This window comes from Acipenser ruthenus, chromosome 3 (assembly GCF_902713425.1).
Source record: "Acipenser ruthenus chromosome 3, fAciRut3.2 maternal haplotype, whole genome shotgun sequence".
NCBI lineage: Eukaryota > Metazoa > Chordata > Actinopteri > Acipenseriformes > Acipenseridae > Acipenser > Acipenser ruthenus.
The window spans coordinates 9,732,701-9,757,143 of record NC_081191.1 but is presented as its reverse complement, the minus strand read 5'-3'; the positions used below and the strand labels follow the sequence as shown (position 1 = coordinate 9,757,143).

The 24,443-nt window shown below is 36.0% G+C and overlaps 1 protein-coding gene across 1 annotated transcript in view; it reads right to left on the bottom strand.

The window, feature by feature from the left end:
* The window catches only part of LOC117435422 (thrombospondin type-1 domain-containing protein 7A-like), a 173,815-nt gene that overhangs the window by 114,557 nt on the left and 34,815 nt on the right, over window positions 1–24,443 (bottom strand). The window contains exon 2 of the mRNA XM_059012046.1: window positions 9,044–9,544. Coding sequence (XP_058868029.1) covers window positions 9,044–9,203 — 160 coding nt within the window. The 5' untranslated portion in view covers window positions 9,204–9,544. The remainder of the gene's footprint in view (window positions 1–9,043; window positions 9,545–24,443) is intronic.

The following is a 24,443-nucleotide window of genomic DNA, read 5'->3' as shown; positions in this document are numbered from 1 at the left end:
ACAGATCACCGAATAACATATCTAGCATTCCTGGAACCAGAATAGAGTTACTAAACTACACAATGTTAAAAAATATTTTGAAAGAACAGCTTGCATTATGCCATATTTTTGAAAAAGAAGCTATATATTACATATTTAGCTATGCCAACTGAAGACTTGTTTTGTTTAATAAATGACTATTTCCATGTGCATATCAATTTCTAGTTCTGTGTAAGCTATCAGTTTCTTCCAATATAGAGCCACATCTTAATTGATTGACAGGAGCTAATGATGCATTCTAAAAGGGTGGGATTTTATTTGAAAGATACACCTTTGGGTTCTGTGGCTCACTGATTTTGATAACAATGATAAATGATGCCATTAACACCACTCACTTATCAGGACAGATAAGAATATAATTAATAAATAATTCAGAATATTATTTATTTGTTCTTTGTTTTGTTCAAGACTGCAAATATGTCCACGTGCATATTATTATTATTTTTTAATGTCTGCCTGTGGTACTACATTGAAAGGGTGTCTGATTGAAATGGCTTCCGACTATAATCTGGCTAAATATTCAAACAAATTATTATTATTATTATTATTATTATTATTATTATTATTATTATTATTATTATTATTATTATTTATTTCTTAGCAGACGCCCTTATCCAGGGTGACTTACAATTGTTACAAGATATCACATTATACATTATTTCACATTATACAGATATCACATTATTTTACATACAATTACCCATTTATACAGTTGGGTTTTTACTGGAGCAATCTAGGTAAAGTACCTTGCTCAAGGGTACAACAGCAGTGTCCCCCACTGGGGATTGAACCCACAACCCTCCGGTCAAGAGTCCAGAGCCCTAACCACTACAAACATAGCTTGAAGCGTTTCTGCAGGCAAAACAGTCATGTATATCCTTAATATAGCAAAAAGATATAATAATACCGAAATACATGTAACTCTTTATCATGAACAACGTTGTAGCATCACGCCTCATGAAGCAAAAATAACTTTAACAAAAAAATGAAATAAGTTAAACAAAGAAGATAAATATATTAAATAAATCAACTCAGACTCCTATTTCTTAGAAATCTGCTAAAATATAAATAGAGTGAAGAAATTTTAATTGCTCTGCAATTCTACAATTTAGCATTTAGATTACAAAAATAATTTGCACTGGGATTTGACATCCTAGTTGAACTTACCTAGAAACATCTATTAGAAAATTGTGTTTTAAGTCTTGATTGCCCCTTTCCAACTTCCAGAATAAAGTGTGCCAGTGCCTGGAACTAAAAAAAAGCCTTGGAGTACATTGTGTGCATCAATCAACTTGTCCCCTGTGGGTGTATGTCTTCTTGGTCTATTTTTCAAATTCCTTAAGAATATATTATCTGGTCTTGGTTATACTTTTTGGTTTGTTATAATAAAAAAAACATGTATCTATCTAATGGGATCTGAAAGTTTTTTTTTGTTTTTTTTTCTCATAAATTTCATTACCAATCAACATTATTGATTCAGATGGTATTTGTCTCATTATGCACAGTTGTAATTAAACTACACAGTATAAGTAATCTGATTACATTTATCAGCAATTGTTCCTTTTTCAGACAGATAACTAAATGTGGCTATATACAAGCCTGTATTGTATAGCACCATGTATGCCCAGCACCACGGACAGTGCCTATTTGGGATGTTACTGTGCATCTGCTCGTAATGACTATTATCCGATAGCCAGGTGACATCACACATGATCACTTCTTGAAATGTAATCCTATGGCAAAACTTGGTTAGAACCAACTGGCACTTTTTAACTGATTGTATTCAATTTTGTATTATTATTATTTTGAATAAAGTTAAATGAAGCTTGACTCTAACCTCACCCAGTTGTTTGGTCATATCTATGACCTTATCTGCAATACTGTCTTTCAAAGGTGATGTTTGTAGATATGAACCCAAATGCAAACAAATACAATGTTTTATTAACACCTTAATAACCGTTTCTCCTAATGATACAGCATTGTGCCCTTTTCATTAAACAAATACGTTTGAAAGTTTCCAAATAGAATAGGAATAGTTGGGCATGGTGAAACTGGCCTTGTCTTGCCAGTGACTGAATACTGCATATATTCCACATAAAACCAGTCATCCTTTAACACTGGTAATGGATGGGCAGGAAATTGTGGATGTTTCTGTAAATGAAAGCATCCCAGAAGGCATACTGTAAGTGAAGTGAATGAGAAGTATGCATGAGCCTCAATGGCTTTTTAACAGGACACATACTATTGTGAAAAGTGTTGAATTTAAATCAAGGGAGGTAATGTTAAAACTTGACAATGCATTAGTAAGACCTCATCTAGAATACTGTGTTCAGTTCTGGTCACTTTGTTACAAAAAGGATGTTGCTGCTCTAGAAAGAGTGCAAAGAAGAGCGACCAGAATTATCCCTGTTTTAAAAGGCATGTCGTATGCAGACAGGCTAAAATAATTGAATCTATTCAGTCTTGAACAAAGAAGACTACACGGTGATCTGATTCAAGCATTCAAAATTCTAAAAGGCATTGACAATGTTGACCCAGGGACTTCTTCGACCTGATAAAAGAAACAAGGACCAGGGGTCACAAATGGAGATTAGATAAAGGGGCATTCAGAACAGAAAATAGGAGGCACTTTTTTACAGAGAATTGTGAGGGTCTGGAACCAACTCCCCAGTAATGTTGTTGAAGCTGACACCCTGGGATTCTTCAAGAAGCTGTTTGATGAGATTCTGGGATCAATAAGCTACTAACAACCAAACGAGCAAGATGGGCCGAATGGCCTCCTCTCATTTGTAAACTTTCTTATGTTCTTCTTATGTTCTTATACATGTATTGCTCAACCCAACGCAACCGAGTTTTAAATAGCTTTGCTCCTGTCTTTTAATTTTGACCTTACATTGCTTGAATGGTATATTACAGAACATGCTGACGTGCAGTAAATAAAGATCAATATATTTAAACCAGACCTCATAACACAAATGAAGGTGGATTGAAATGGTCTAGCCACCGACTTCTTTGGAGATGCTGTTACACCTGTATACAGGCTCAAGTAAGTATCAAATACTGTGGAGAAATTGAAGCCCCCTTAACATAATTGTGGTAAAACAAATCACGTGACCGTCACTGTCAGAGAAGAGAAATTGTATTTTATTCTGATGACCTAGTTGTTTGAAACTGTATGCAATTAGAGTCAATTAGTTTTTTATGGTAGATTTAAGGAAAAAACTACTGGACAGTTTATCATTTTACTTTAACGACCTGGCTTTGTATAAACCTCACGTGACCACAAGATAAGATAGCAGCTTACTTCCCTGCAGCTGCTGCTTGCTCATTTTGGAAACAAAAGGCTACATTCAGTACTGTACAGGAACAAAAAGTGCAGCTGGACTCAAGGTACATGGGAATCTTGCAAAACAGAACTGCTGTGCATGTAAGCGGCAGTGCATTATTATCAGAATTTATAATCTTTTGGCTTCAGATTTTATTTTTTACATTAAAAATTACATTTGGTACATTAACATAAAAATACATTTATGATAGGTTGTAAAGCTCTGTTTAACAGCACACCACAGCTTCTTCTTAGTTCTTTATCTAATACTCTTTAACTAAAATAAAATGTGAACAAATCACTTTCTCTGGGGGAGGTCTCGGAATCCCAGGGGCTTTGCACTTTCAAAATGCAGCCAGTTCTAATCTCGCAGGCAGCAGGGGATCCTCCAGGCAGGAAGTAAACACTCATTGGTAGTCAATGAATGTGGTAAAAAGTGTTTTCAAGAGAAACACCATGACCGCCCCCCCGTCCTGCCCCTGGAAAACACAATAAATGGCCATATGTGCACTTGCCTAAAACAAGTCAGCCACATACAAATGATTGCAGGTCTCAAGGATCTCTTTCTAACACTGGGCAAATTGAATTCAATCAAAAGCACAGATGTTAAATAAAGTATTTGTTTTTCTTTATAGAAACACATTTTTGGAAATATGATATATCCTGTTCCTTTTAATATTACTTGATGTGAAGAATGGCTTCTGGATCAGTTTCCAGCATGCTATGTAACAGTCCAGACATTAAATACTGTATCTATATCTGTTGAATTGAAAATTCTGTTACCTGTGGAAAATCCTAAGTAGGAGATGCTGGGCCATAGCCAAACAATTTGAAAAAGCGGAAACAAATGTCGGATTTGTTGCATTTTCTGTGAAATTCATGGTTTTTTTTTTTTCAAAATTTACCAAGTAATTCCCTGGTTTATATTTTGTATAAATAAATAAATAAATAAATAAATAAAACATGTAACTGGAAACATTTTGTAACTCATATGGAACTATAGGCTTTCGAGGTATACTTGAAAACATAATCTGCTACACCTTAAAACCAAAAGTTTTGGTATTTCCTAAAACAACTAAACACTAAAATGTATGTAAAATATGTTACCCAAAATGTATATTTAATTACCAAACATTTGGTTTTACAGTGTTCATGCAATACATGCATTTTGTTAGGGCTGTGTTGTGTCAATATCATGAATGACGAAAAAATACAATTGAGGAAAACTATCAAGAATAATTACAAAATGCTTAAAGAATGTTGTAATCTAATTACAGTGCACAATTTAACAACTATTCTTATAATTACATAAAGTACTTTTGTAGAATCTAATCTTATTCATGTTATGTAATTTGGAGAAATTAGTAGGTTTCATAGCATATCATAAAATGAAGTGGGTGGGTGTCACAGAATGAGTCAGAGCAGTGCCTGCTCACCCAAAAGCAAGCAACCAAAGGACAACCAATGGGACTACAATGCACCCCAAGGTAAGAGACCATGTTGTTACTTGTTACTGTGGTGTCATGAAGGGCTCACTTCAGTGAATAATTCCATGTTATTGAAGCGTCAGCATTGGCAAGTAGCTGGTGTCAGCAGTATTGGATGGGCTTCTACAAAATAAATACTTAAATTCTAATAAAGCTTCATGTATAAATGTAGGGGAAATAGGTAAAGACATATAGGCAGAAGTACAGTGTACAGGATTTAAATAATTTTTACAATGTTGATGTATAAAATGTGTTGTTTGTTTGTTTTAATGTTATAGTGCCTGTATTATGTTTCTGTGGTATTTCAAATATATCACATTATGCATAATCAAGTTACAAAATTGCTAAATCGTTGTCTACCATGTGAAATTAAATCAACATTGGGGAATACAGCATTATGCATACAATGCTCAATTAATCAGATCAACACCCACAACCTTTAACCATTTGTTGCAGTTACAAAATAATACAGTATTAGCTTATTAGTACATCTAAGCACCACTGATGAGAGTAAAAGAGAGGAAAAAAGTGTCTAGGAATGTGAGCGGTGATGAGCGGAACAGTTTGTGTTCTGTGTTTAGAGGAACAACTGTCTTAGACTTAGAGGGTCAAGAGGGAGCCAGAAACCTCTCTATCATCTCTGGGCAGATATCATGCCTGGTAATCTTTAGCACAAAAGTGTTAATGGCTAAGCAGTGAAAGCTAACATAGGACAGGACACCAATATATTTATAAATCAGGGATCAAATTACTGTACATGGAAAGCCTTTCCTTTAAAGAGAGGTGATAATTAAGCAATAAATCCTGACAAAGTGGGCATTGCCCGGTATAGCATAAGTGGTAATTAATGACTGATAATGCCTGGTGTGGAGGGAGTAACTTGTTTTTATATATTTCATAGATTTGTTTTTGTTGTTTGTTTTTACAGTTGGATGTTTGTTTATTTTTCTAGTTTTACATTGAAAACAAACCCTGATAGCCATATAACTTTTGGTCAACCTGTCTGTGCAAATGGTAAAACCACAACAGATTATTTAGACACATTTTTGGGGCATTAACTAATTTGCTATGTTTGATATTTAATTTGTGGTTTTACCTTGCTATGGTTTGATGCTATAGAATTAAAAAAAATACACATAGAGCAAACCCTCAATGTTACACAGCCCGGGGGGGGGGGGGGGGGGGGGGTACATGAGAGAATATATATCTCATGGCCACGAGATAACGATCCTGTGCGCATGACTTACTAGGTATCTCGTAGCCATGAGATAGTTAGACGTGCACACAAGATAGTAAGACAAGATATATATTATTTCTCTCATGTCCCCTCCCGGGCTCTGTACAATGTACTCTCTTAAGAATTTTAATTTATTTTTTAATTTGGAATATTTACATCCACGTTCACTGCACTTAAAAACATGAATACAATTAATACAATCTGTCTGATATTTGGACTTGGTATTTCACATTCCTAACAAACAAATAGATCTGCTGTATCATTAATGATGATTATGAAATGTCACAGTATCAGAAAGTGCACCTGTACCACAACCAAGTCAGCAAAGCTAAATTGGCTTCCTGCCACTTTCACTATATTTCATTTTTTTTATGAACAGTCTCTGGTCTATTTTGGAGTGACAGTCAAAGACTGTAATGATGTGAGCTGCAGCTGTTTTAGAGTGTGATCGAACCCCACCAATTCCTTCAGCTTCCCTTTAATTATTACAGATTCGGATAGGCTTCTCCTGGCTGGATGTTAACAGCTCATCACAGTGCACAGTGTCAGTCCACTAAATAAAACTAATGAAGCGCACAGAGGGAAAAGACGTAAGGGAATCCAGTACCACACTGGAAATTTAAAAAAAAAAAAAGGATTTTTAAAGAAATTCAAAGTAATAGATGATTAACTATTTTAAGTGGAACATCTACTGTATTGGAGTAAGAGTTATTTAAAATGGATTTCTGACTTGCTACTCTGAAGTAACCAATGAGCACTGCTAGATGTGTGTGTGTGTGTGTGTGTGTGTGTGTGTTTCTTTCTTTACAAAAGGCTTTGTTTAGAACTACACTACGCATTTGATACGTATATAATTATTCATAAACTGTATAGTATTCAACCATAACACACACTGGATAATCCATAATTTCAAACAACAAATCATAAATTAAAAAAGAAAAACTGTATTTGTTCACCGATGAAGGCATGAGCCAAAAGATTTGTCTATTAACAGTACTGCTTAGTTTACTATACTTTTGCCACTAGAAAATGAGGTAGTCTTTAATAAATGTTACTACAATTAACACAAAAACAGGCGTATCTTAATTCATCATAGTACAAATTACAATAGGTATTTAATTTAAAAAATAATACAAATTGGGAAATATCATGCAAAACATTATTTTATAGGCTTCAGGCATTAACATAAGGCCACATTAAACAATATGGTTCAATTCCTTCTTTAAGAACATGTTTATAGAGAAAATATGAAGAGAAATTAATAAAACTGTCAATTAAAATAAAATCTATAGTCAAAGGGTGATGTGTTCTTGAAACTATATTGATCGCAATGGCCCGCATTGGAGTGAATAATGTAATTTTCAATAAGATATTTTGCCATTCAAAAGCATTGTTCTCCTATGGTTTGGATTTTTATGTGCATTTGCACTGTTATTTGGCAAATTAAACTTTAAAAGCAGTCTCTACAGAAAACACTCAGATTTCAATAGAGGTTTCTATGAACAATGAGATGGAGAAGACCAACCTACAAGACCAGAAGCTCTAACATGCCGTGCTTTAATATTAAATGAAGACATGTCATTGGGTCACTTGGGCTTAACATTCACACTAATTTACACAGGCTCACTCAGCCATTGACCGTGTAATCCTGACTACAATTTGTTTTATACAGTTTGGTAAACCCAAAGAAAGAAATCTGGACAAACTTTTATTTGTATTGCTTTTCAATTAAAAAAAAAAAGTACGGTGTGATTTTTTTTTTGGATCTGGTTTGCTGCATTCTGATGATTTGTGTTTGATTTGAGAAATCAGTTCCCTTGTAATCTCCTTACTCAGCTGCTGGCTAGCTGGAACCTCGTTAAAAATGCAGGATATCAGTGTAATTGTAAATTGATCTGTCTCCATGGCAGGAGGCCAGGGGCACTTTCTTGTCCAGGAAAGCAGACAGTCCTTACTGGTCATTGCCCTTATCCAAATGATTAATGCACTTTATCTTTATACTGTACTGTTATATTAGCTCCTAATGAGGTCTACTTAGGGGAGACTACTGTCTAAGAGTAAGCAAACATGCTATTTCTGACATATGTGGTCACAAAGGCCTAAATACTACAAATTATCTTTATTTTGGTTAAAGAAATGTTGATTGAAAGCTTTCATTTCTTCCCAGCTTACACAATCTCACGCTTGCTTTTTTGGTTCTTTATCGGTATCACTTCACTTCACTCATAGAAATGTACTGTATGCTTTTGTTACTTCATAATTTAGCCTTGCCTTTTCACATTGTTTTTTTTTTAGAAGTTTAAAGCCAGCATAGGAGATCATAGCTATTAAAAAACTCTCATTAACTCCTTCTGCCTCTAAAAAGCAACTAAAATAGTGTTTACTGTCAAAACAATGGACTTCAAATGTTCAATACAAAATGTTTTAAAAAAATGTAGTCTTATGAACAAACCAGCAGAGCTTTAAAAACCCAAGCTTCCTTTTAAAAACAACAGTAACATTGTATAATCTATTCTGCAATAAACACATGCAGGGCACAGACTTTAACTGGCTTCATTGTGCAAATGTCTTTAAAATAAGGTCTTGCGTGCTACTCTAAAAGCACTTCAGCATACTGGACTTTGAGAATTAAAGAAAAACTCATTGCAAGACCATGAACAAAAATTATGAGACTTTCATTTAGATTAAAAGAAAAAATACAGAGGAAAACTGTTGTTAGGACAAAAATGTTGATTTCCATATTGGCCACAGCAATAAAGAAAAGCTGAAACACTTGACGTGGGCATGACTATATCTGTGCGTTCCCTTGCTAATTTGGCACATGTACCTCTGTATGGGATACATCAGGTAGTAAACCCATTCCAGGGCAGTAATAAAACACCCGACTGTAATCATTCAATCAAATACAGTAACATATATTTAAACTGAGCTGAAAGAAAAAAAAGAATCACATACCTGTCTTCCAGACATATGTAGATTTAGTGTCTCCTTCAGTCTGTGCTTGAGCATCCCAGATTCCAAACAGCAGGAGCATAACCATCCACAAGCAATGGGCTGAAGGAGCAGTCCCTTTTGGACAACTAAATAAGACTGTACCTCTCCCTCTCAGCCCCATATCTCAAGCTGGATGCTTTAATCCACCAGATAAATGGGAAAACCTTTGTGGAAAAGTATATTTCTTTTTCTGGGAGAGGTAGGATTAATATTCCTACATGAATGGTGTTGGAAGAAGTCACCTCTCTCAGCTTCTGGTGCTGATTGTCAGTTGAGAAGAATACAAACTGCCTAACACAAGGGAACAATAGCTCCCTTAGTCGCCGCTGTCGCTGCTGCTGCTGCTGCTGCTGGTTCCTGCTTCTTCTGCTGTTGACGTTACTCCTCTCTCTCTCCTCTATTCAGCAGATAGTGACAGTTTTCCATCAGTCGAGAGAGACAGCTGTTCACAGGGGGCTGCAGCTGAGAGAGAGAGAGAGAGAGAGAGAGAGAGAGAGAGAGAGAGAGAGAGAGAGAGAGAGAGAGAGAGAGAGATTGTAAACCAATTGCATAGAAGCACTGGCTAATGATGGTACTACTGAAATCAAAATTAAATATTAATTAACACCAGTCAAGAGCTTGCAAGAGAATCTCAGATGATTTTCAAAACATTCAGTAACCCAGACATTCTTGAATTCCTCAGTCCAAACTAAAATTTGACATCAATTGTTACATTAAATCATTTCTGTTATCTGATTCCTGAGACTGATTTACAGATTGAAGACTAAATCTAAACCTCTGAGGTCCAAAATGTTAAATATGGTAGACTGTGTCATGTATCTTTACAGCTTGGGTAAATAAAAATACCAAATAAATTAGTAAGTTCAAAGTATTTCACCTGCTATTTGGCCCACATAAACAAAGACAATTTTGTGAATGGAAAACTAATGAAATTGAGGCTGAACTACTGCCATCATACGGAATTAAACCTGCCCTTCTCATTTACTTAACAGTACATTTCCAACTCAGCCAACAACACTACCCTGCTGTTTTAATTGTAGTATTTGTTTAAGAAACAAATGTAGTAATGGGTTTCCATTAAATAAAAAAGTAATAAAAATGATTTATTCCAGTACAAGTTATGTGTAGTGGATTCTTTCTCATGATAAAATATGGTAGACATAAAAAATAAAACCAGCCTTCCCTCTTGTCTGTATTTCATTAAATCATAACACATAAATAAATAAATAAATAAATAAATAAATAAAGCACTAAATTAAGCACTCATTTGCAAATTGATGCTTAAAGTGGTCAGCAAGCCAATTGTGTTGCTGCACCTGCACTTCATACAACTAGAGGCACAACTGAGAAAGCCATTGTTATTTTAGGCAGCAAACATGCAGCAAGTCTCCCTGGAGATGCCTGTCACTGTGCAAACCCTTTCCTGTTTCAGCCTTTTTGCAGGTGTTGGACTAAAAGCAATGCTGGTCCAATAATTCAAAATACAAAACTGCAACTCTGAAGGTGGAAGAATCACCTTTGTTTATTCTATACTCTTTTCCCACACCTCTTAGAAGAGAATGAAGGTCTCAGAAAGTATAGCGCGCTTGTGCGGCTGTGATTAGGAATGATAAGAAAGGGATCATTACAGTTCCTCTGCTGCTTGCTGCTGAACAACACTCAATAAAGTGGGAAAGTCGTGATCTCAACAAATGTAGAACAACCCTCATGTGTTACAGTATATATTCTTTGGTGTTCATGAGCCTCTGGTCTCTAGGATAATTGTCTATTGGGCTCTTTCTCACATAGTAATACAGATAATAATTAAAATATGAAACTTGCAACTTACTCTCCGTCAGTGTTATGAATTTAATACCATTTAATGTACTGTATAACCTTTTCTAGACTGTGTCTTTTTATAATGCAGGAATTGATATTAAGAAACAACATGTTAACTTGATCAAATACAACAGAATGGTCTTTGAAACTTGATCAAAAATCAACAACAATAAAATGTTGTTTGAGACTAAAACAAAAAACACTTAAATGTCTTACTTTATGTATTCAATTGCAATAACATGTTTTTAAACATTAAGAAAGCTCTTAAGAGCAAATGCATTTGTGTACTACTGGCTTAGACAAAGAATGGCATGAAGAGAAAAGCTAAGAGACCAGAAAGAAGTCTTTGTGCTGTTCACATGCACAAGCAGATGCATGCTGGGCTACTCCTCTGCCACTGCATCACTCCTCACTTGAAAGGGTGGCTCTCTTTAAGGAGAGCAGTCACTGATGTTAAACTGTGACATGTGATATATGACTTATGTTCACACTGACTGGGGCTCCATTGTCTGTTTTAAAAGTGTTACATGCTTTGTTCTGACAGTTATTTTCTTTAAAGTTGACTTACATTGTTGGATCTTGTGGATTGCTATCAGTAAGATTTAGGCCATGTCCACACTATGCCTTAAACCGTATTAGTTGAATTTAAACAGGCTTAAAAGTGCTAAATACGGTTTGCGTCCACACTACGCAGCATTTAATACCGTACTCGAGAACCGGACTCGAGACCACCTCAGGAGGTAGTCTCGAGTCCGGTTCTAATTGGATCGCATCAGGTAGTGCGGTTTATCAGAAGTGTGGACGCTGTAATACCAAACTACATTTTTTTGTGTATCCTCCAATATCCCAAAATGCTTTGTGGTATGTTTGGCGCCCAAAGGACTTGCTATCAGTGTACACTCCGCACTAGGTATTCATTTTTATGCTTCAAAAAATCTGTCAGGACATCTGTGTTAAACTAGTGGGGAAAATAACAAAAACACAACGTTAAATTAGGGGACTGCAAAAATGAAATGCGAGTTAAAACTATGATCGGGGATGAAGAAATTACGTAATTTGTCAGCTCTGTTTGAAATAAAATTAAGAGGACCAGAATTAGGCTCAGGCAAGATATGAAGGTAAAAACAAAGATTGTTTTGTAATTAACAGCTTTTTCTGAGTTTAATTATAAAACAGAATCAGCTCAATTTGTTTAAAGGGACTTCAGCTGATTAAAAATAAAACCTGAAAACTTCAAGCCCTACTTGTGTGTGTGTGTGTTCGGATTTACTTTTTCCGCAATACTTGTTATATTTCGTTTATGCAATATGGACTTCTGTTAATATGGGGCATAACACATTATTTTAAAATAAAATACAGTGCATGGTGGGATACTATCGTATTAATTTCCACGGTTCGTTGCGCTGCTGGGAATTGTAACTGAACTATTCTAATGGTGTGTGGATGCATTAAGCCTGAGTAAACATGAAATGGTACTTCAGTGTGCACGCTTTGAGCTGTATTAATTAGAGCGGTTTCGAGTACGGTTATGTAGTGTGGACAGGGCCTTAGTTATTTGGTAGCCTCAGACACATCACATTATAGGGCAATGACAAATACAGTATTAGGCAGTTAATGAGGGGTTTTGAATATCATCCCCAGGTGTAACTTGGAGCCTGGAAAGCTGTAGACTAATAAATGACAGTGGGTTCCGATTTGTTTTATGTAGCTATTTGTGGGTATCTGGGTGCTAGACTAGAATTTAAGTGTTGAGTTTGGGGGTGACTGATACTGGTAAGCTTGATCAGTGGTTGGTAGTTTCTATGGCATGGTATCACAGCTATATCAAACAGGAAGTTTGCTGTGCACATGTAACATGCAGCTGCTCTGTCAGACGTGCATGCACTTGAGGATAGTACTGTGCTAATGGTAAATATATGTTACGATGTTTCCATACAAAAAAAAAAAAAATTCTCACTTGTACAACACGTGCTAAATGAATGTCAACATATTCCTTAGCTGTATTTAAACACATTTAATTAAATCTAGGCATGTTTTATGCGAGCTACAGTGCACTTTCTACAGTAGAATAAATACATTAATATCAGACTACATTGTATTCGAGGGCTCATGAGTCTCTGTTATGTTACACTTGACACACACATACACACACAGAACTGTTTACTCTCCTTGCTTATATTCTGTCACAGGGCTGTATTATAACAGGATGGAGGCAACAATCTGATCAAAGGCAACTACCTGAGGGGGCTCTGATTATTTCACTGAGGGCAACAATGAACTACAGGCCAAACGCCAACCTGACCACTCTCGCTCAACTCTCTTCTCGCTTAACATTAATGGTGGTCATGGCCAAACTGAAAATACTGTAATGTAGTGTGGCGTCAAACGAGACCAAGGACTGGGACTTTGTGTGTTCTGTGTTGAACTTGCGGAGGTAACGGGATTATCGTTTCTGTGGGTAGGTCTGTTCGTTTTTACTGTTGAAATGCTCTTATTTTATTGTGTGTGTATGAGCTGTTGCTGCCTGTTATTTTTGTGAATGTGTCTGCTGCCTACTGTGTGTGTGCGCCGCCCCCTTGCGTGCATGCTGTGCTGTGCGAATGGAGGGGGATTATGTAAATTAGTTACTGTAACCTCAGCCAATGAGCATTAACCATGAGCCTATATACGCGCAGAATGCGTGCTGCAAGGGGTTGCTGTTGCTGGGGAGTGTAAAGGAGCTAAATCCATTTTCTGAAAGAGCAAATATTAAACGGCACTTTTAAGAGCCAAAAATAATTCCTACTAGCGTCTTCATTACCGTCACTGTGAACCCACCACACGGCGCTGCCACAGTATTATTTTACTGTTAACATCTGTGATCTCACTCATGGCTCTGTCCCTTGTGAAGCCATGAGGCTCCGAATAATATAGAATTTATATAGCATTTCATTATTAGTCATCAGTTACCAATGCATTCACATAGATTGCTAATTATAAAAAAACATTTAAAAAACTATTGCAGGGCCTCATCTTCTTGCATTATTAAATGACTTTAACAATGCAAGGTATAAAGCGGAGTTAACCCTTTAAACATTTCACAATCTGTAATAAGTAACCCTAAACATTTCTTTCATTTAGACACTGGACATGGGTAATTTCATTTGTTTTACACAACATGACACATTTGTATTGTATTTAATTAGCTTACAATGCACCATTACCTTCTGAACTAACTGTATGACTTTTGTTTTTTATAAATATTATTATTATGTATTTATTGTTACATTATAATAACCCTATTCACCATGTTCACCTAATTATTTCCCCTGACTGGTTTTAATTCCTGCAAGACAAGACCATTTCTACATGTGCCTTTTCCAATTAGACACAGTCACTGCATGCTGAGAATAATTAGCTTTACAAAGACCGAACAAATGAAACAATGGCTTGGCTTTTAAGAAAGATTGTAGTACAATACCCAGAGTAAGCAGCTGATGACAGTCTATTATTAATTTTAATTACATTTTTTAATTAACAAGTTCCCCTCTTGCCCAAATCACAGGTATCAGTTCAGAATGTTCATTGCTGTGTTGCCAGGAAGAGTTAATTGCTCATATTCTGTCATGTACATGTCTGATTTTTATGACTGTTTGTCCCCTTTACATCACATAATCTGCTGTTTCAAATCAATAAACATATACTGTATGGGTAAATTCAACAATAAAAAGTGATTATTTGATTTCATATAACATATGTCAAAGGAGTGATACCTTAGGGACTCGATTTCCAACAAACAGTTAACAAAAAAAAAATGCAATACTTCAAATATAAAACACAGTAGTCTTTTTAACCTCTTAATCAAAGATATATTGCAAATGCTTCCTTCAATTTCCTGTCTGGGCCCTGCTGCACTACACTGATATGTACTTACTCCAATTTACACAGACTGAACCTCCACTGAACTGCATTTCTCACTAGACACTCAGTACTGCTTATTTACCCTTGAGTAGAACACGCTAGAATTTCTAGAAATATCTGTCACATATACTTACATGTGCTGAATATGACATAACAATTTGAAGACATTGAAAAAGATTTCAAGTTAAATGCTTGTCATTGAATTTAAGTTTATTTTAGTATTTCTGAAATTCAGCACAAGTCTTTAATAATTATGGATAACACTGTTACCAAATAAGGTAATACAGTTCGTACCTTATTTATTTATTTATTTTACTTCTTTCCAGAAGCTTCCAGTACCAATAACTGGACATGATTTTAGAGCAATTACTGCACATAACAAGTAATACATTGCCACTTGTAATGTTAAAATACTACATGTAATACATTATATGATTGTTGGATTATAAAATATTAAATATGGGCAGCAGTGTGGAGTAGTGGTTAGGGCTCTGGACTCTTGACCGGAGGGTTGTGGGTTCAATCCCCAGTGGGAGACACTGCTGTTGTACCCTTGAGCAAGGTACTTTACCTAGATTGCTCCAGTAAAAACCCAACTGTATAAATGGGTAATTGTATGTAAAAATAATGTGATATCTGTATAATGTAAAATAATGTATAATGTGATATCTTGTATCAATTGTAAGTCGCCCTGGATAAGGGCGTCTGCTAAGAAATAAATAATAATAATAATAATAATAATAAATAGTGTTTAGATTATATTTTAACACACGACTACACTACTGTAACATTACTTTTATATTAGGTTGTTTTTAATGCATGAGAAATGCAGTTTCCCCACACTGTTGTGCTAGTGTCAACGCTAATGTCAGTTTGCAGGGTAATCGTCTGTTTTTCACAAACAAGTTGATACACATATTTATCAGGAACCAAGCACAATCCATCTAACAATTCCCCTTCAATTCTCTCTGGACACAAAATGTCGGGCAGGGTATAAACTTTGTAACCCTTTCAATAGATACATACCATCTATAAAGTGCACCTAATAAGAAGAAGAATACACTCGTGACATGCTTCGGAACAAATGTTGTCTTATCAATAATTTATTTTATTTTATTTAACATCATGTAATTAAAGAAACTACAAAATGATATCGCAAAAGTCTACCAGAAGCCATAACAGTAGTACAGCATTTCATGTTAGATTTTGAAATGTCAATAAACTGCTGAAATTGGTATTTATTACACTACAGGCCTTCAAGTTGGGTAACACACATCTCCATCTAGATCCACCAGCAGGCCCTTTCAGAGCACAAGCAGCTGGGGGTGAGGGGTGCAAGGTGGGGATGGAGGAATATATTGAGTCTGATCCAATTTAGATATGCAAATGTTATCCTTGAAAAGGAACTTTTTTTACCTCAAGTTCCGAGAGACAATAAACCTAATCGAATGAAAACATGTTCTTATTGTTAAGCTTAGCATTGTAAAAAATTAACAGTGATTCAAAAAGCAAGTCTATTTACAGAAAGAACAAAAAAACAAAAACAAATAATTCAAGCCAGAAAAGTGTAAAGTTTCCCTCTGTACCAACTCCACCATCACAGTCCGGGGAATAGCAGGAGCTGATATGAAAAATAACAAGCTTTGTGTTTCTCAGGAGTATGCAACCCATTTACAATACAGCATGTTTTGGGATGTTCAAAAGATGTAAATTGCCTTTGTCGGGGTTAGAAAAGAACAATCTAATTAAACCAGTTCCGATTTCACACAACACCAGAGACATCATGTAAGTGATGGCCCACAAAAGCATTGACTAAAAAATGCTGTCTGCCACTTAAGTTGTCACGGTCAGAAGCACAGGTGTGTTGGTCTTAATGAATAACTAGTGATAATGTAAATTAGAACATTATTCAGTATCACCAGCCAATCAGCTTCCAGCTTTAGCGGGCTTCTAATAGACACAAAACAAATCTTTAATGGAAGCCCTCGATGCACACACAAAGTCACTGAAGAAGCTGCAGTCCAGATTTCATAACTTCCATTTCACAGAGCAGTGGAACAAACACACGTTAACACTCAGCAAGCAACAGCTTGAGCCGAAGAAAGAACAAACGGCAGCTGGGTGTTTGTATCTCCAGGACTCATTAATTCTGTGATGAAAACCAACATCTTTCCAATTGTTCTATCAGACCATTCCCCAGTACTCTGTAATTTTACCCCCATTAACACAACCTTGCATGCCACTAGGTGGCGTTTCAATACCGCTCTACTGCAAACTGCGGAATTCATAGCACAACTTCATTTTATTATTATTATTATTATTATTATTATTATTATTATTATTGTCATTATGAGGGCGACTTACTGTCGTAAACAAATACATTTCAAGAATCACAGTATAGGTAATAATACAATTTAGAGCAAGATAAATACAATGACTTTGGTTCTAGCAAGTACAAGTATGACAAAATATGATTCAATAATGGAGCAGATAACAGTGTCAGTGATAGTTGCATCAGGATATAATTAAATACAATACATTTCTAACACTGCAAAAATACATAATTTGATTTTGCTAAGCTCCCTGAATCTCTGGAATATAATTTATTTGTTTGCACTGAAAACAATAGAACATTGGTGACTGCGACAGGGTGGTTGTGCGGTGACGTCAGGCCAGATGCAGGAAGGAAACTGACACCAAGCAGTACTGCAGTTCAAAATAAATGACGCCATTTTATTTTTAAATAACAAAAATTTAAATAAAAAGTTCAAACAGAAAAAAACTGTGCTCGCAGAGCAAAATAAATATTTTAAATAAAACAAATCACAAACATAAAATAAACAAAACCCAGGTCAGGCTGAGCAATAGCCTTCACTGACCGTACAAGTTTAATTTTTAAGTTTTGTTTTCTCTGTCCTCGCTCTCTCCGCTCTCACTCCTAATACACCCACCACGAACTGAGAGCACTGCAGGCTTTTATGCAGTTGACCATCTCCCGATTAGCAACAAATTAATCACTTAATTAATTCGGGAGATGGCCACCTTCTGCACGAGGTCTTTAAATTACTGTGGATTGGGTTTCCCATCCACGCTATCAAACATTACAAAATATTTCGGCTACGCTGTCAAACATATACATAAATAAATATAAACAACAACAAAACATACGGTGCACGGCTCTCGCCATCATATTTACACAATAAATCATAACGACAATAATAATAATAATAATACAAAACAAATACAAAATAACACAGGGGCGGAGGGGGAAACCCCGTTCTAAAAATAAATAAACAGAACACTGTACAGTGCTCCTCGCCCTGTTACAGTCACCTTAATAATTTTGAGTTTACTGAAAACAAAAATGAATGAAAAAAGAATAATCATATAAGTTATAATCATACTTTTAGAGCCTCTTAATTCATATCAGAAAGTCGCTGTGTGATTAAATACTAATCTCCACTAGTTCCTAGCACATGCCATCACTGTTTACAAGCAACATCAATTAATTCACTTGGCAATTCCATTGTAAAACTAGGATCTAAAGTCTCAAATAAAAAATTACCTACCGTCAAACAGGCAGATATATCGGAATGATATGAGAGAGGGACTGATTGATAGCACAAAAAAAAGAACGACAGAATAACTTAATACCACTTAATTTACCAAAATGAAAATAGTTTATTATAGATGCAGGAAAAACACATTAACAATACACTGTGCAGCGTCAACCTAGAAATCTGTCTGTGTGAACTTCATGTTTTCATTCCATTATGAACCGACACAAAGGGGAAATACATAAATATAATATGTTTTTGTATAAAAGAGAAAAGATAAAAAATACATTATCTGAAATCAAATGAACTGAAGCACAATGCAAATGCAAATGCAATGAAAGTGAAACATAACATTTCTGTTTCGCAAAATAAATAATAAAAATAATACCAAATGTACTATTTAAGAACACAGAATATATACAGTTCCGGCAATGTCTAAATCAGATTGGCAGATTGTACCCGAATTGAAGTCTGATATATATATCAGACTTGTAGTCGAGTCCTCGAACCTCGAGTCCAAATCCTGAGTGTCGAGTCCGAGTCATCAGGGTCCGAGTCCGAGTGAGTCTGAGTCCTTGACTTTGAGCCTCGAGTCTGAGTCCTTGAAACAAATTCAAACCAATTGTCTTAAACTCAGTGGCGGCTGGTGGGTTTTTTGTAAGGTGGGGCAGAAACCTGACAACCCCCCCCCCAAGCTGACAGAAGAATCACATAGGTGAGGATCAGAAACAGTCAGACATTTATCTATAAATAAACTTTGCCCGTCTCTCTTCTGGAAGGCAAACCTCTCAATGACCTTTTTATTGAACTTTGTTCAGTTGGGTAGCTATGTTAACTTTGCCCAACATCGCTAGCTTTACCCCATTCTGCATATGGGTTTTACCGTGTTTGTGCTTTTTCGTCTTTTCCGAGATGTGCTTCATGTCGCTCACCCCTCGGTCAGTCCAGGCCAAATCCGAAGCAGTTGTCCGAAACAGCAGACATGGAAAGCAGAACACTGCGTTGCGTGTTGCACACCCACACAGCCAGGGCTTTTTCTCGTACCATGTTCTGGAGAATGTCCGGTTGTACAATTTCCCCCTGTAGCTGCTTTGCTGATTTACTGTAATATTTGGCTGATCCCGGCCCAACTCCTTGATCTGTATTTTTTCTGGCAAAGTTCTACGCTCAAGCAGACTTTGCTGTAGACAGCACGGCGTTCATTGGCCTTTATTGTTCTGTCACCTTTATTGTTCTGTCACTATCTAACAAAAATGGCTGTGAGGCTCAAACTACTTCTTCTCTTTCTCCTTGTTTAATGTTCTTATTCTGAGGCTGCTATTTGGCTACAACATTAATCGTCTTGATAAATATAGCAATATTTTATAAACCGCCATCTAGTGTGTCTAGGTGGTAACTGCATACTCCCCATTGGGCGTTAAATTCACCGCCCCCAAATAGGATTAATAGGAGCAGCGAAAAGCTAGGCACAATTTCGGCTGAAAATCATAACTACGCATGCTAAACTGTCATCCTCCGGGCGCAACCCCCCAGAACCAGGAGAAGAGGCATACGATAAGCATAACCAGCGATTTGGCATAAATATTTTTTTTCCCATAAAATGCACATTTGCTGTGGATAATAACAACTAAGAACATGAGTAAATGTTCACAGTCGTTTTTATGCTTTTCTTTTTTTTTTCTTGAGTTCTGCTATGGTTGGGCGGCGCCCTAGCGCCCCTAGAGGACGATCCGCCCCTGATTAAATTAGTGGTCGTAGTTATATATGTAATAGGCACATTATGAAATAGTGGTTAGGCATTATGTGAAATGTGATTTAAAAATTGTGCTATACATCCATGAATTCTATTTCCTAAAATTAAAAAATGTTTAAATCACAAAAACTGTATCGGGAATAAAAACCTTTCAAGAGAGGTTGTCTCACCAGTTCAAATGAATTTAAGTCTGAGATATAACTAGTGTTACAATAATACATAAAACAACTATATAAAATATATTCTGTGTTAAACTATTTGGATTATTATGGTGTTCTTATGCTGAAGTTTACTGCAGTGCCTCTAAGTAAGTTCCTGTGCTGCCCATTGATTTTAAGAGCAATTAATGCTATACATAAATTTCCATGTAAAAAACATTCCTCACTTCATAAAATATGTATGTACTGTGAGAGATGCCCCTTATGAACCTTCTGGTACGAGGGATACATTCTGTGTAGTTTGGGATTACAAAGTTATGGCTGCCCAAACAGAGTCCTTAAACCATGAGAGAAGCATCTCTCATTATAAAACAATTTCTGTTGGTACTAATTATAAGTTATGTCAACCCCTGATTATAATGTCTCATTATAATCATCTCTTATTATAAACCACAAGAAATGCAGTACACAATCTGAAAAGCTGACATTTTAAAAATGCTAACACAAAAATGACATTCTCCTCACTCTTAATTAACCTTTAATCAGACAAATAGTGTAATAGAATGCCATTCACACCAGTCATTTCATGAAATACAATGACACTTTTAGGCATTTCATGTAATGACCGAGTGAAACAGTAATTTCACGAAATGACTGAAAATTGTGTAATAGAATGCCTATAACAGCAGTCACTTCGCAAAACTAAAACATGCAACTACTGTAATGGGATGCTCCTAAAATCAACCGTTTCGCAAAATGCCTGAAAGTGCCTGATTTCACAATATGCCTGTAATATATATAGATCCACTGCCATGTAGATCAGTTGAATATATATATATATATATATATATATATATATATATATATATATATATATATATATATATATAGTAAGACAGCAGGGAGGGGGTTAATATCCTCCCTGCACAAAACATGTGCGTATGCACATTCTGCTTAATTGTTTGATTTATTTCATGGTTAATTATCCCCTGCACCTGGTGGTAATTGTAAATTTGAACCAGGTGCAGGGTATTTAAGAGAGGCAGTCAGTCTGCTCTTGACTGCTGTGTAGAAGGAAGCAGACGGCGGTGTGCTCTGTTTCCGAGCAGTCTCCATTGTGAGTACTAGGTTGTTATTGTGTGTTTTGGTTTATGCAGGTAAACGGCTTAGCCGTCCTGCGAACTAGTCAGGGAACTACATACTGTGTAGTTAGCGCTCCAAAGGAGCTAGGTGTTTGTTTTGGTTTTTGTTTGTTTGTTTATTAAAAATAGCGCATCAGCGCTGGAAAACTTAATTTTTGTGTCCTGGGTCTGTTTTTACAGGAGCAACGAACCACGAGTGGTGAGGCTCGTTTACAATATATATATATATATATATGTATTCAACTCATCTACATGGCAGTGGATCTAAGTACAACCTCTGTTAAAATGATTCATATAAAGGGCCAATAGTTTTGAATGCTCTTATTTTAATGATTTAATTGATGGTGATGTTTAGATCTGCTGTTTTTTTACTGAGTAGAACCAGTGAAGTTCTAGAATCCTAGCATTGCACTGAAAATGGCAGTTAATGAGATCTTTCGATGTGGGAGGTGAGTGACACAGAGATAAAAACTTTTTTGTACCTTCCACTATTTTTCCACAAACGCATTACATCAAAGCCCCTGCTCACCAGACATCACACCATAGGTGTGATGTCCTCTCATGTTGCATAAATTGATATTTTTACAGAAGAGTTGATACTTTGTACCATGCTATCCTTTGTATTCTACTGAGAACCTTTGTAACCTCAAGGCCATACATCCTCGGGACACGAATACCCTAAAAGTTCTCAGATTCAAATATTACATACATAGCATACAATATTTGGCTCAGTTTCATACAGCAATGTTCATTTGTCTTAATGACAAGATATTTAGAGCCTATGTTACTACACATTGCACTGACAATGGCAGGTAATGAGATCTTTTGAACTTGCATATGTTTCAGATGAGATTTGACATTCCCGTTTGGAAAACTACGGTATTACTACTTAGTCTTTGTTTTTTATCTTTAGCAGTTTGAACATGCAAATAATTGAAAAGGGAGAAGGCTGTAATTTTTAACAGTTAACTATTACTGCAACAACAGCAGCTTGCCAGACTTAACATTGATCCCCATTGGAATTGCACAGTGCTGACACTATTCTTTCAAAATGAAATGACAGAAGAAAACAGCTGCCAGCATCACACTGGAGAGCAAATAGATTCTGATGATTTATTACAGTTCTGGTTTCAGGTGGCAGGTTAGCAGAGGTTAACTAGAGTACAATAGCCATAATGCCAGTAATACACAGTACAGTGCCTTTATAAAGTACATCATATACAGAAATGAATATAATTTGACAGATGTCTAATGATGCTTTCACAGTACAAAGTATTCAGTTATACAATTACCGTATTTCTTCAAATTTAAGACACTCTCAAATTTAAGACACAGCCCAAATTTCCCATCCTCAACTTGAGGAAAAAAAATTAAATAAAAAATGCATTTACAAAGATGCATTTAATCATATAAGAAAACGACGTAGGAGGCAGTTTGCAGCTGTCTGCTGTCACACAAAAAAAATTACAGTTATGCGCTGCTTCTCATTTCCAGTTGTGATTACTCACACTTGTTTTTCTCCCTTTTTGTGAACGGTGGTATTGCTTGGCATGTCAAACAATATGGGGGTCCGATTAGAACTGAGCCTAATAACGAAACGCTGAAATTGTAAAAGCTTCTCTTCAAATTCCTCAGGAAGTTAATGGCACAGGGAGGACTAGGGATGGGGAGTTGATCCCAAAAGAATCTATTCCCGATTTCCGTTTCTTTCAAGTATGGGATTTCGATTCTATTTTTGGCATCAGAGAGTCGACTCCAGCACCAGGATTGATTCCAACTCATAATAATTAATTGAAATCATAGGCGTAATTTACAGGGGGACACGGGGAACATGTCCCCCTCACTTGTTCATTATTTCAGATAGAATAATCTTTATACATGCATCAGCTACAGAAACTGCCCCCCCCCCCACTTTTGAAACCAAAGTTTACGCCACTGATTGAAATGTAATATATTACACTGAGTTTGTATTTTATTAATAATACATTATTATTATTATTATTATTATTATTATTATTATTATTATTATTATTATTATTATTTCAAGTTTGTTTGCATGAATCCCTAAGTACCAGTAATAGTTACTTCTTGCTCAACAGTGTCACGTGACGGTGGCTTTGCTGTAATTGTTGGTTTCTCACCTCAATCACATGAGAGGGGCTCTTTGGCTATTGATGACTTAAGTTAACTCTTTGGAGACAAAATAGTCCCTCAAACAAGATTATATTTGTTGTAAACATTAAACTGGATGTTTTCAGCGTTTTTCTTTTATTGTAATTGACTAAAATTAATGAAGCCTCTGTGCTGGTCTCAATTTGTGTTATGAAAAATAAACTAGAACCATTCTTTTTTAAACACTCCAATTTTAAAACAACTTTGTTCACAGAAACTGGTCCACCCATCGCATTGAAACAAATAAAGGTAAGTCAACGGTTTTTCTTAGTATTATAGTGAGTTTTTTTTATGTGCTCATTTTTCAGTCAACTATACTGTGTATTGTGTGGTCTGCTGAGATAAAATAAATAAATAAATAAATCAAAACCACTGGTTTACATTACTGAATTGTGAATTGTTCATTACAATGATGTTAAAGCACTGCTGTAGTACAGTATCGTGGATAACAAAATACAGACATTCTAAATATAGTTTATATATTATGTTGCTTTTAAAGTATCTGCTTTTTTTTTTTTAAGAACTGGAATCAAAATTATATAGTCCAGAATCGATTCTCAAAGTCGATTCCATCGATTCCTAGATCAGGAATCGATCTTTAGGGAGGACCCTGTCACTGGTTCAGCTGTGCTGCTGCTGTAAACAGGAAGGCTTGCCAGGAGCTGAGCTGATCGGGAGGTCCTGATTGGTTGGTGGGCGTGCCCGGTGAGCCTACACCTGTTTAAGAATGCAGCAGCGCCAGTTCGAGGCTCCCGCACCATGGCCACAGCTACACAGGCGGGTGCTGAGTGAAGGCTTGCTTTGTTTATATCAAAGAGGAGACCGTCCGCTCCGCAGGATAACTACTATGAAACCCTTCAA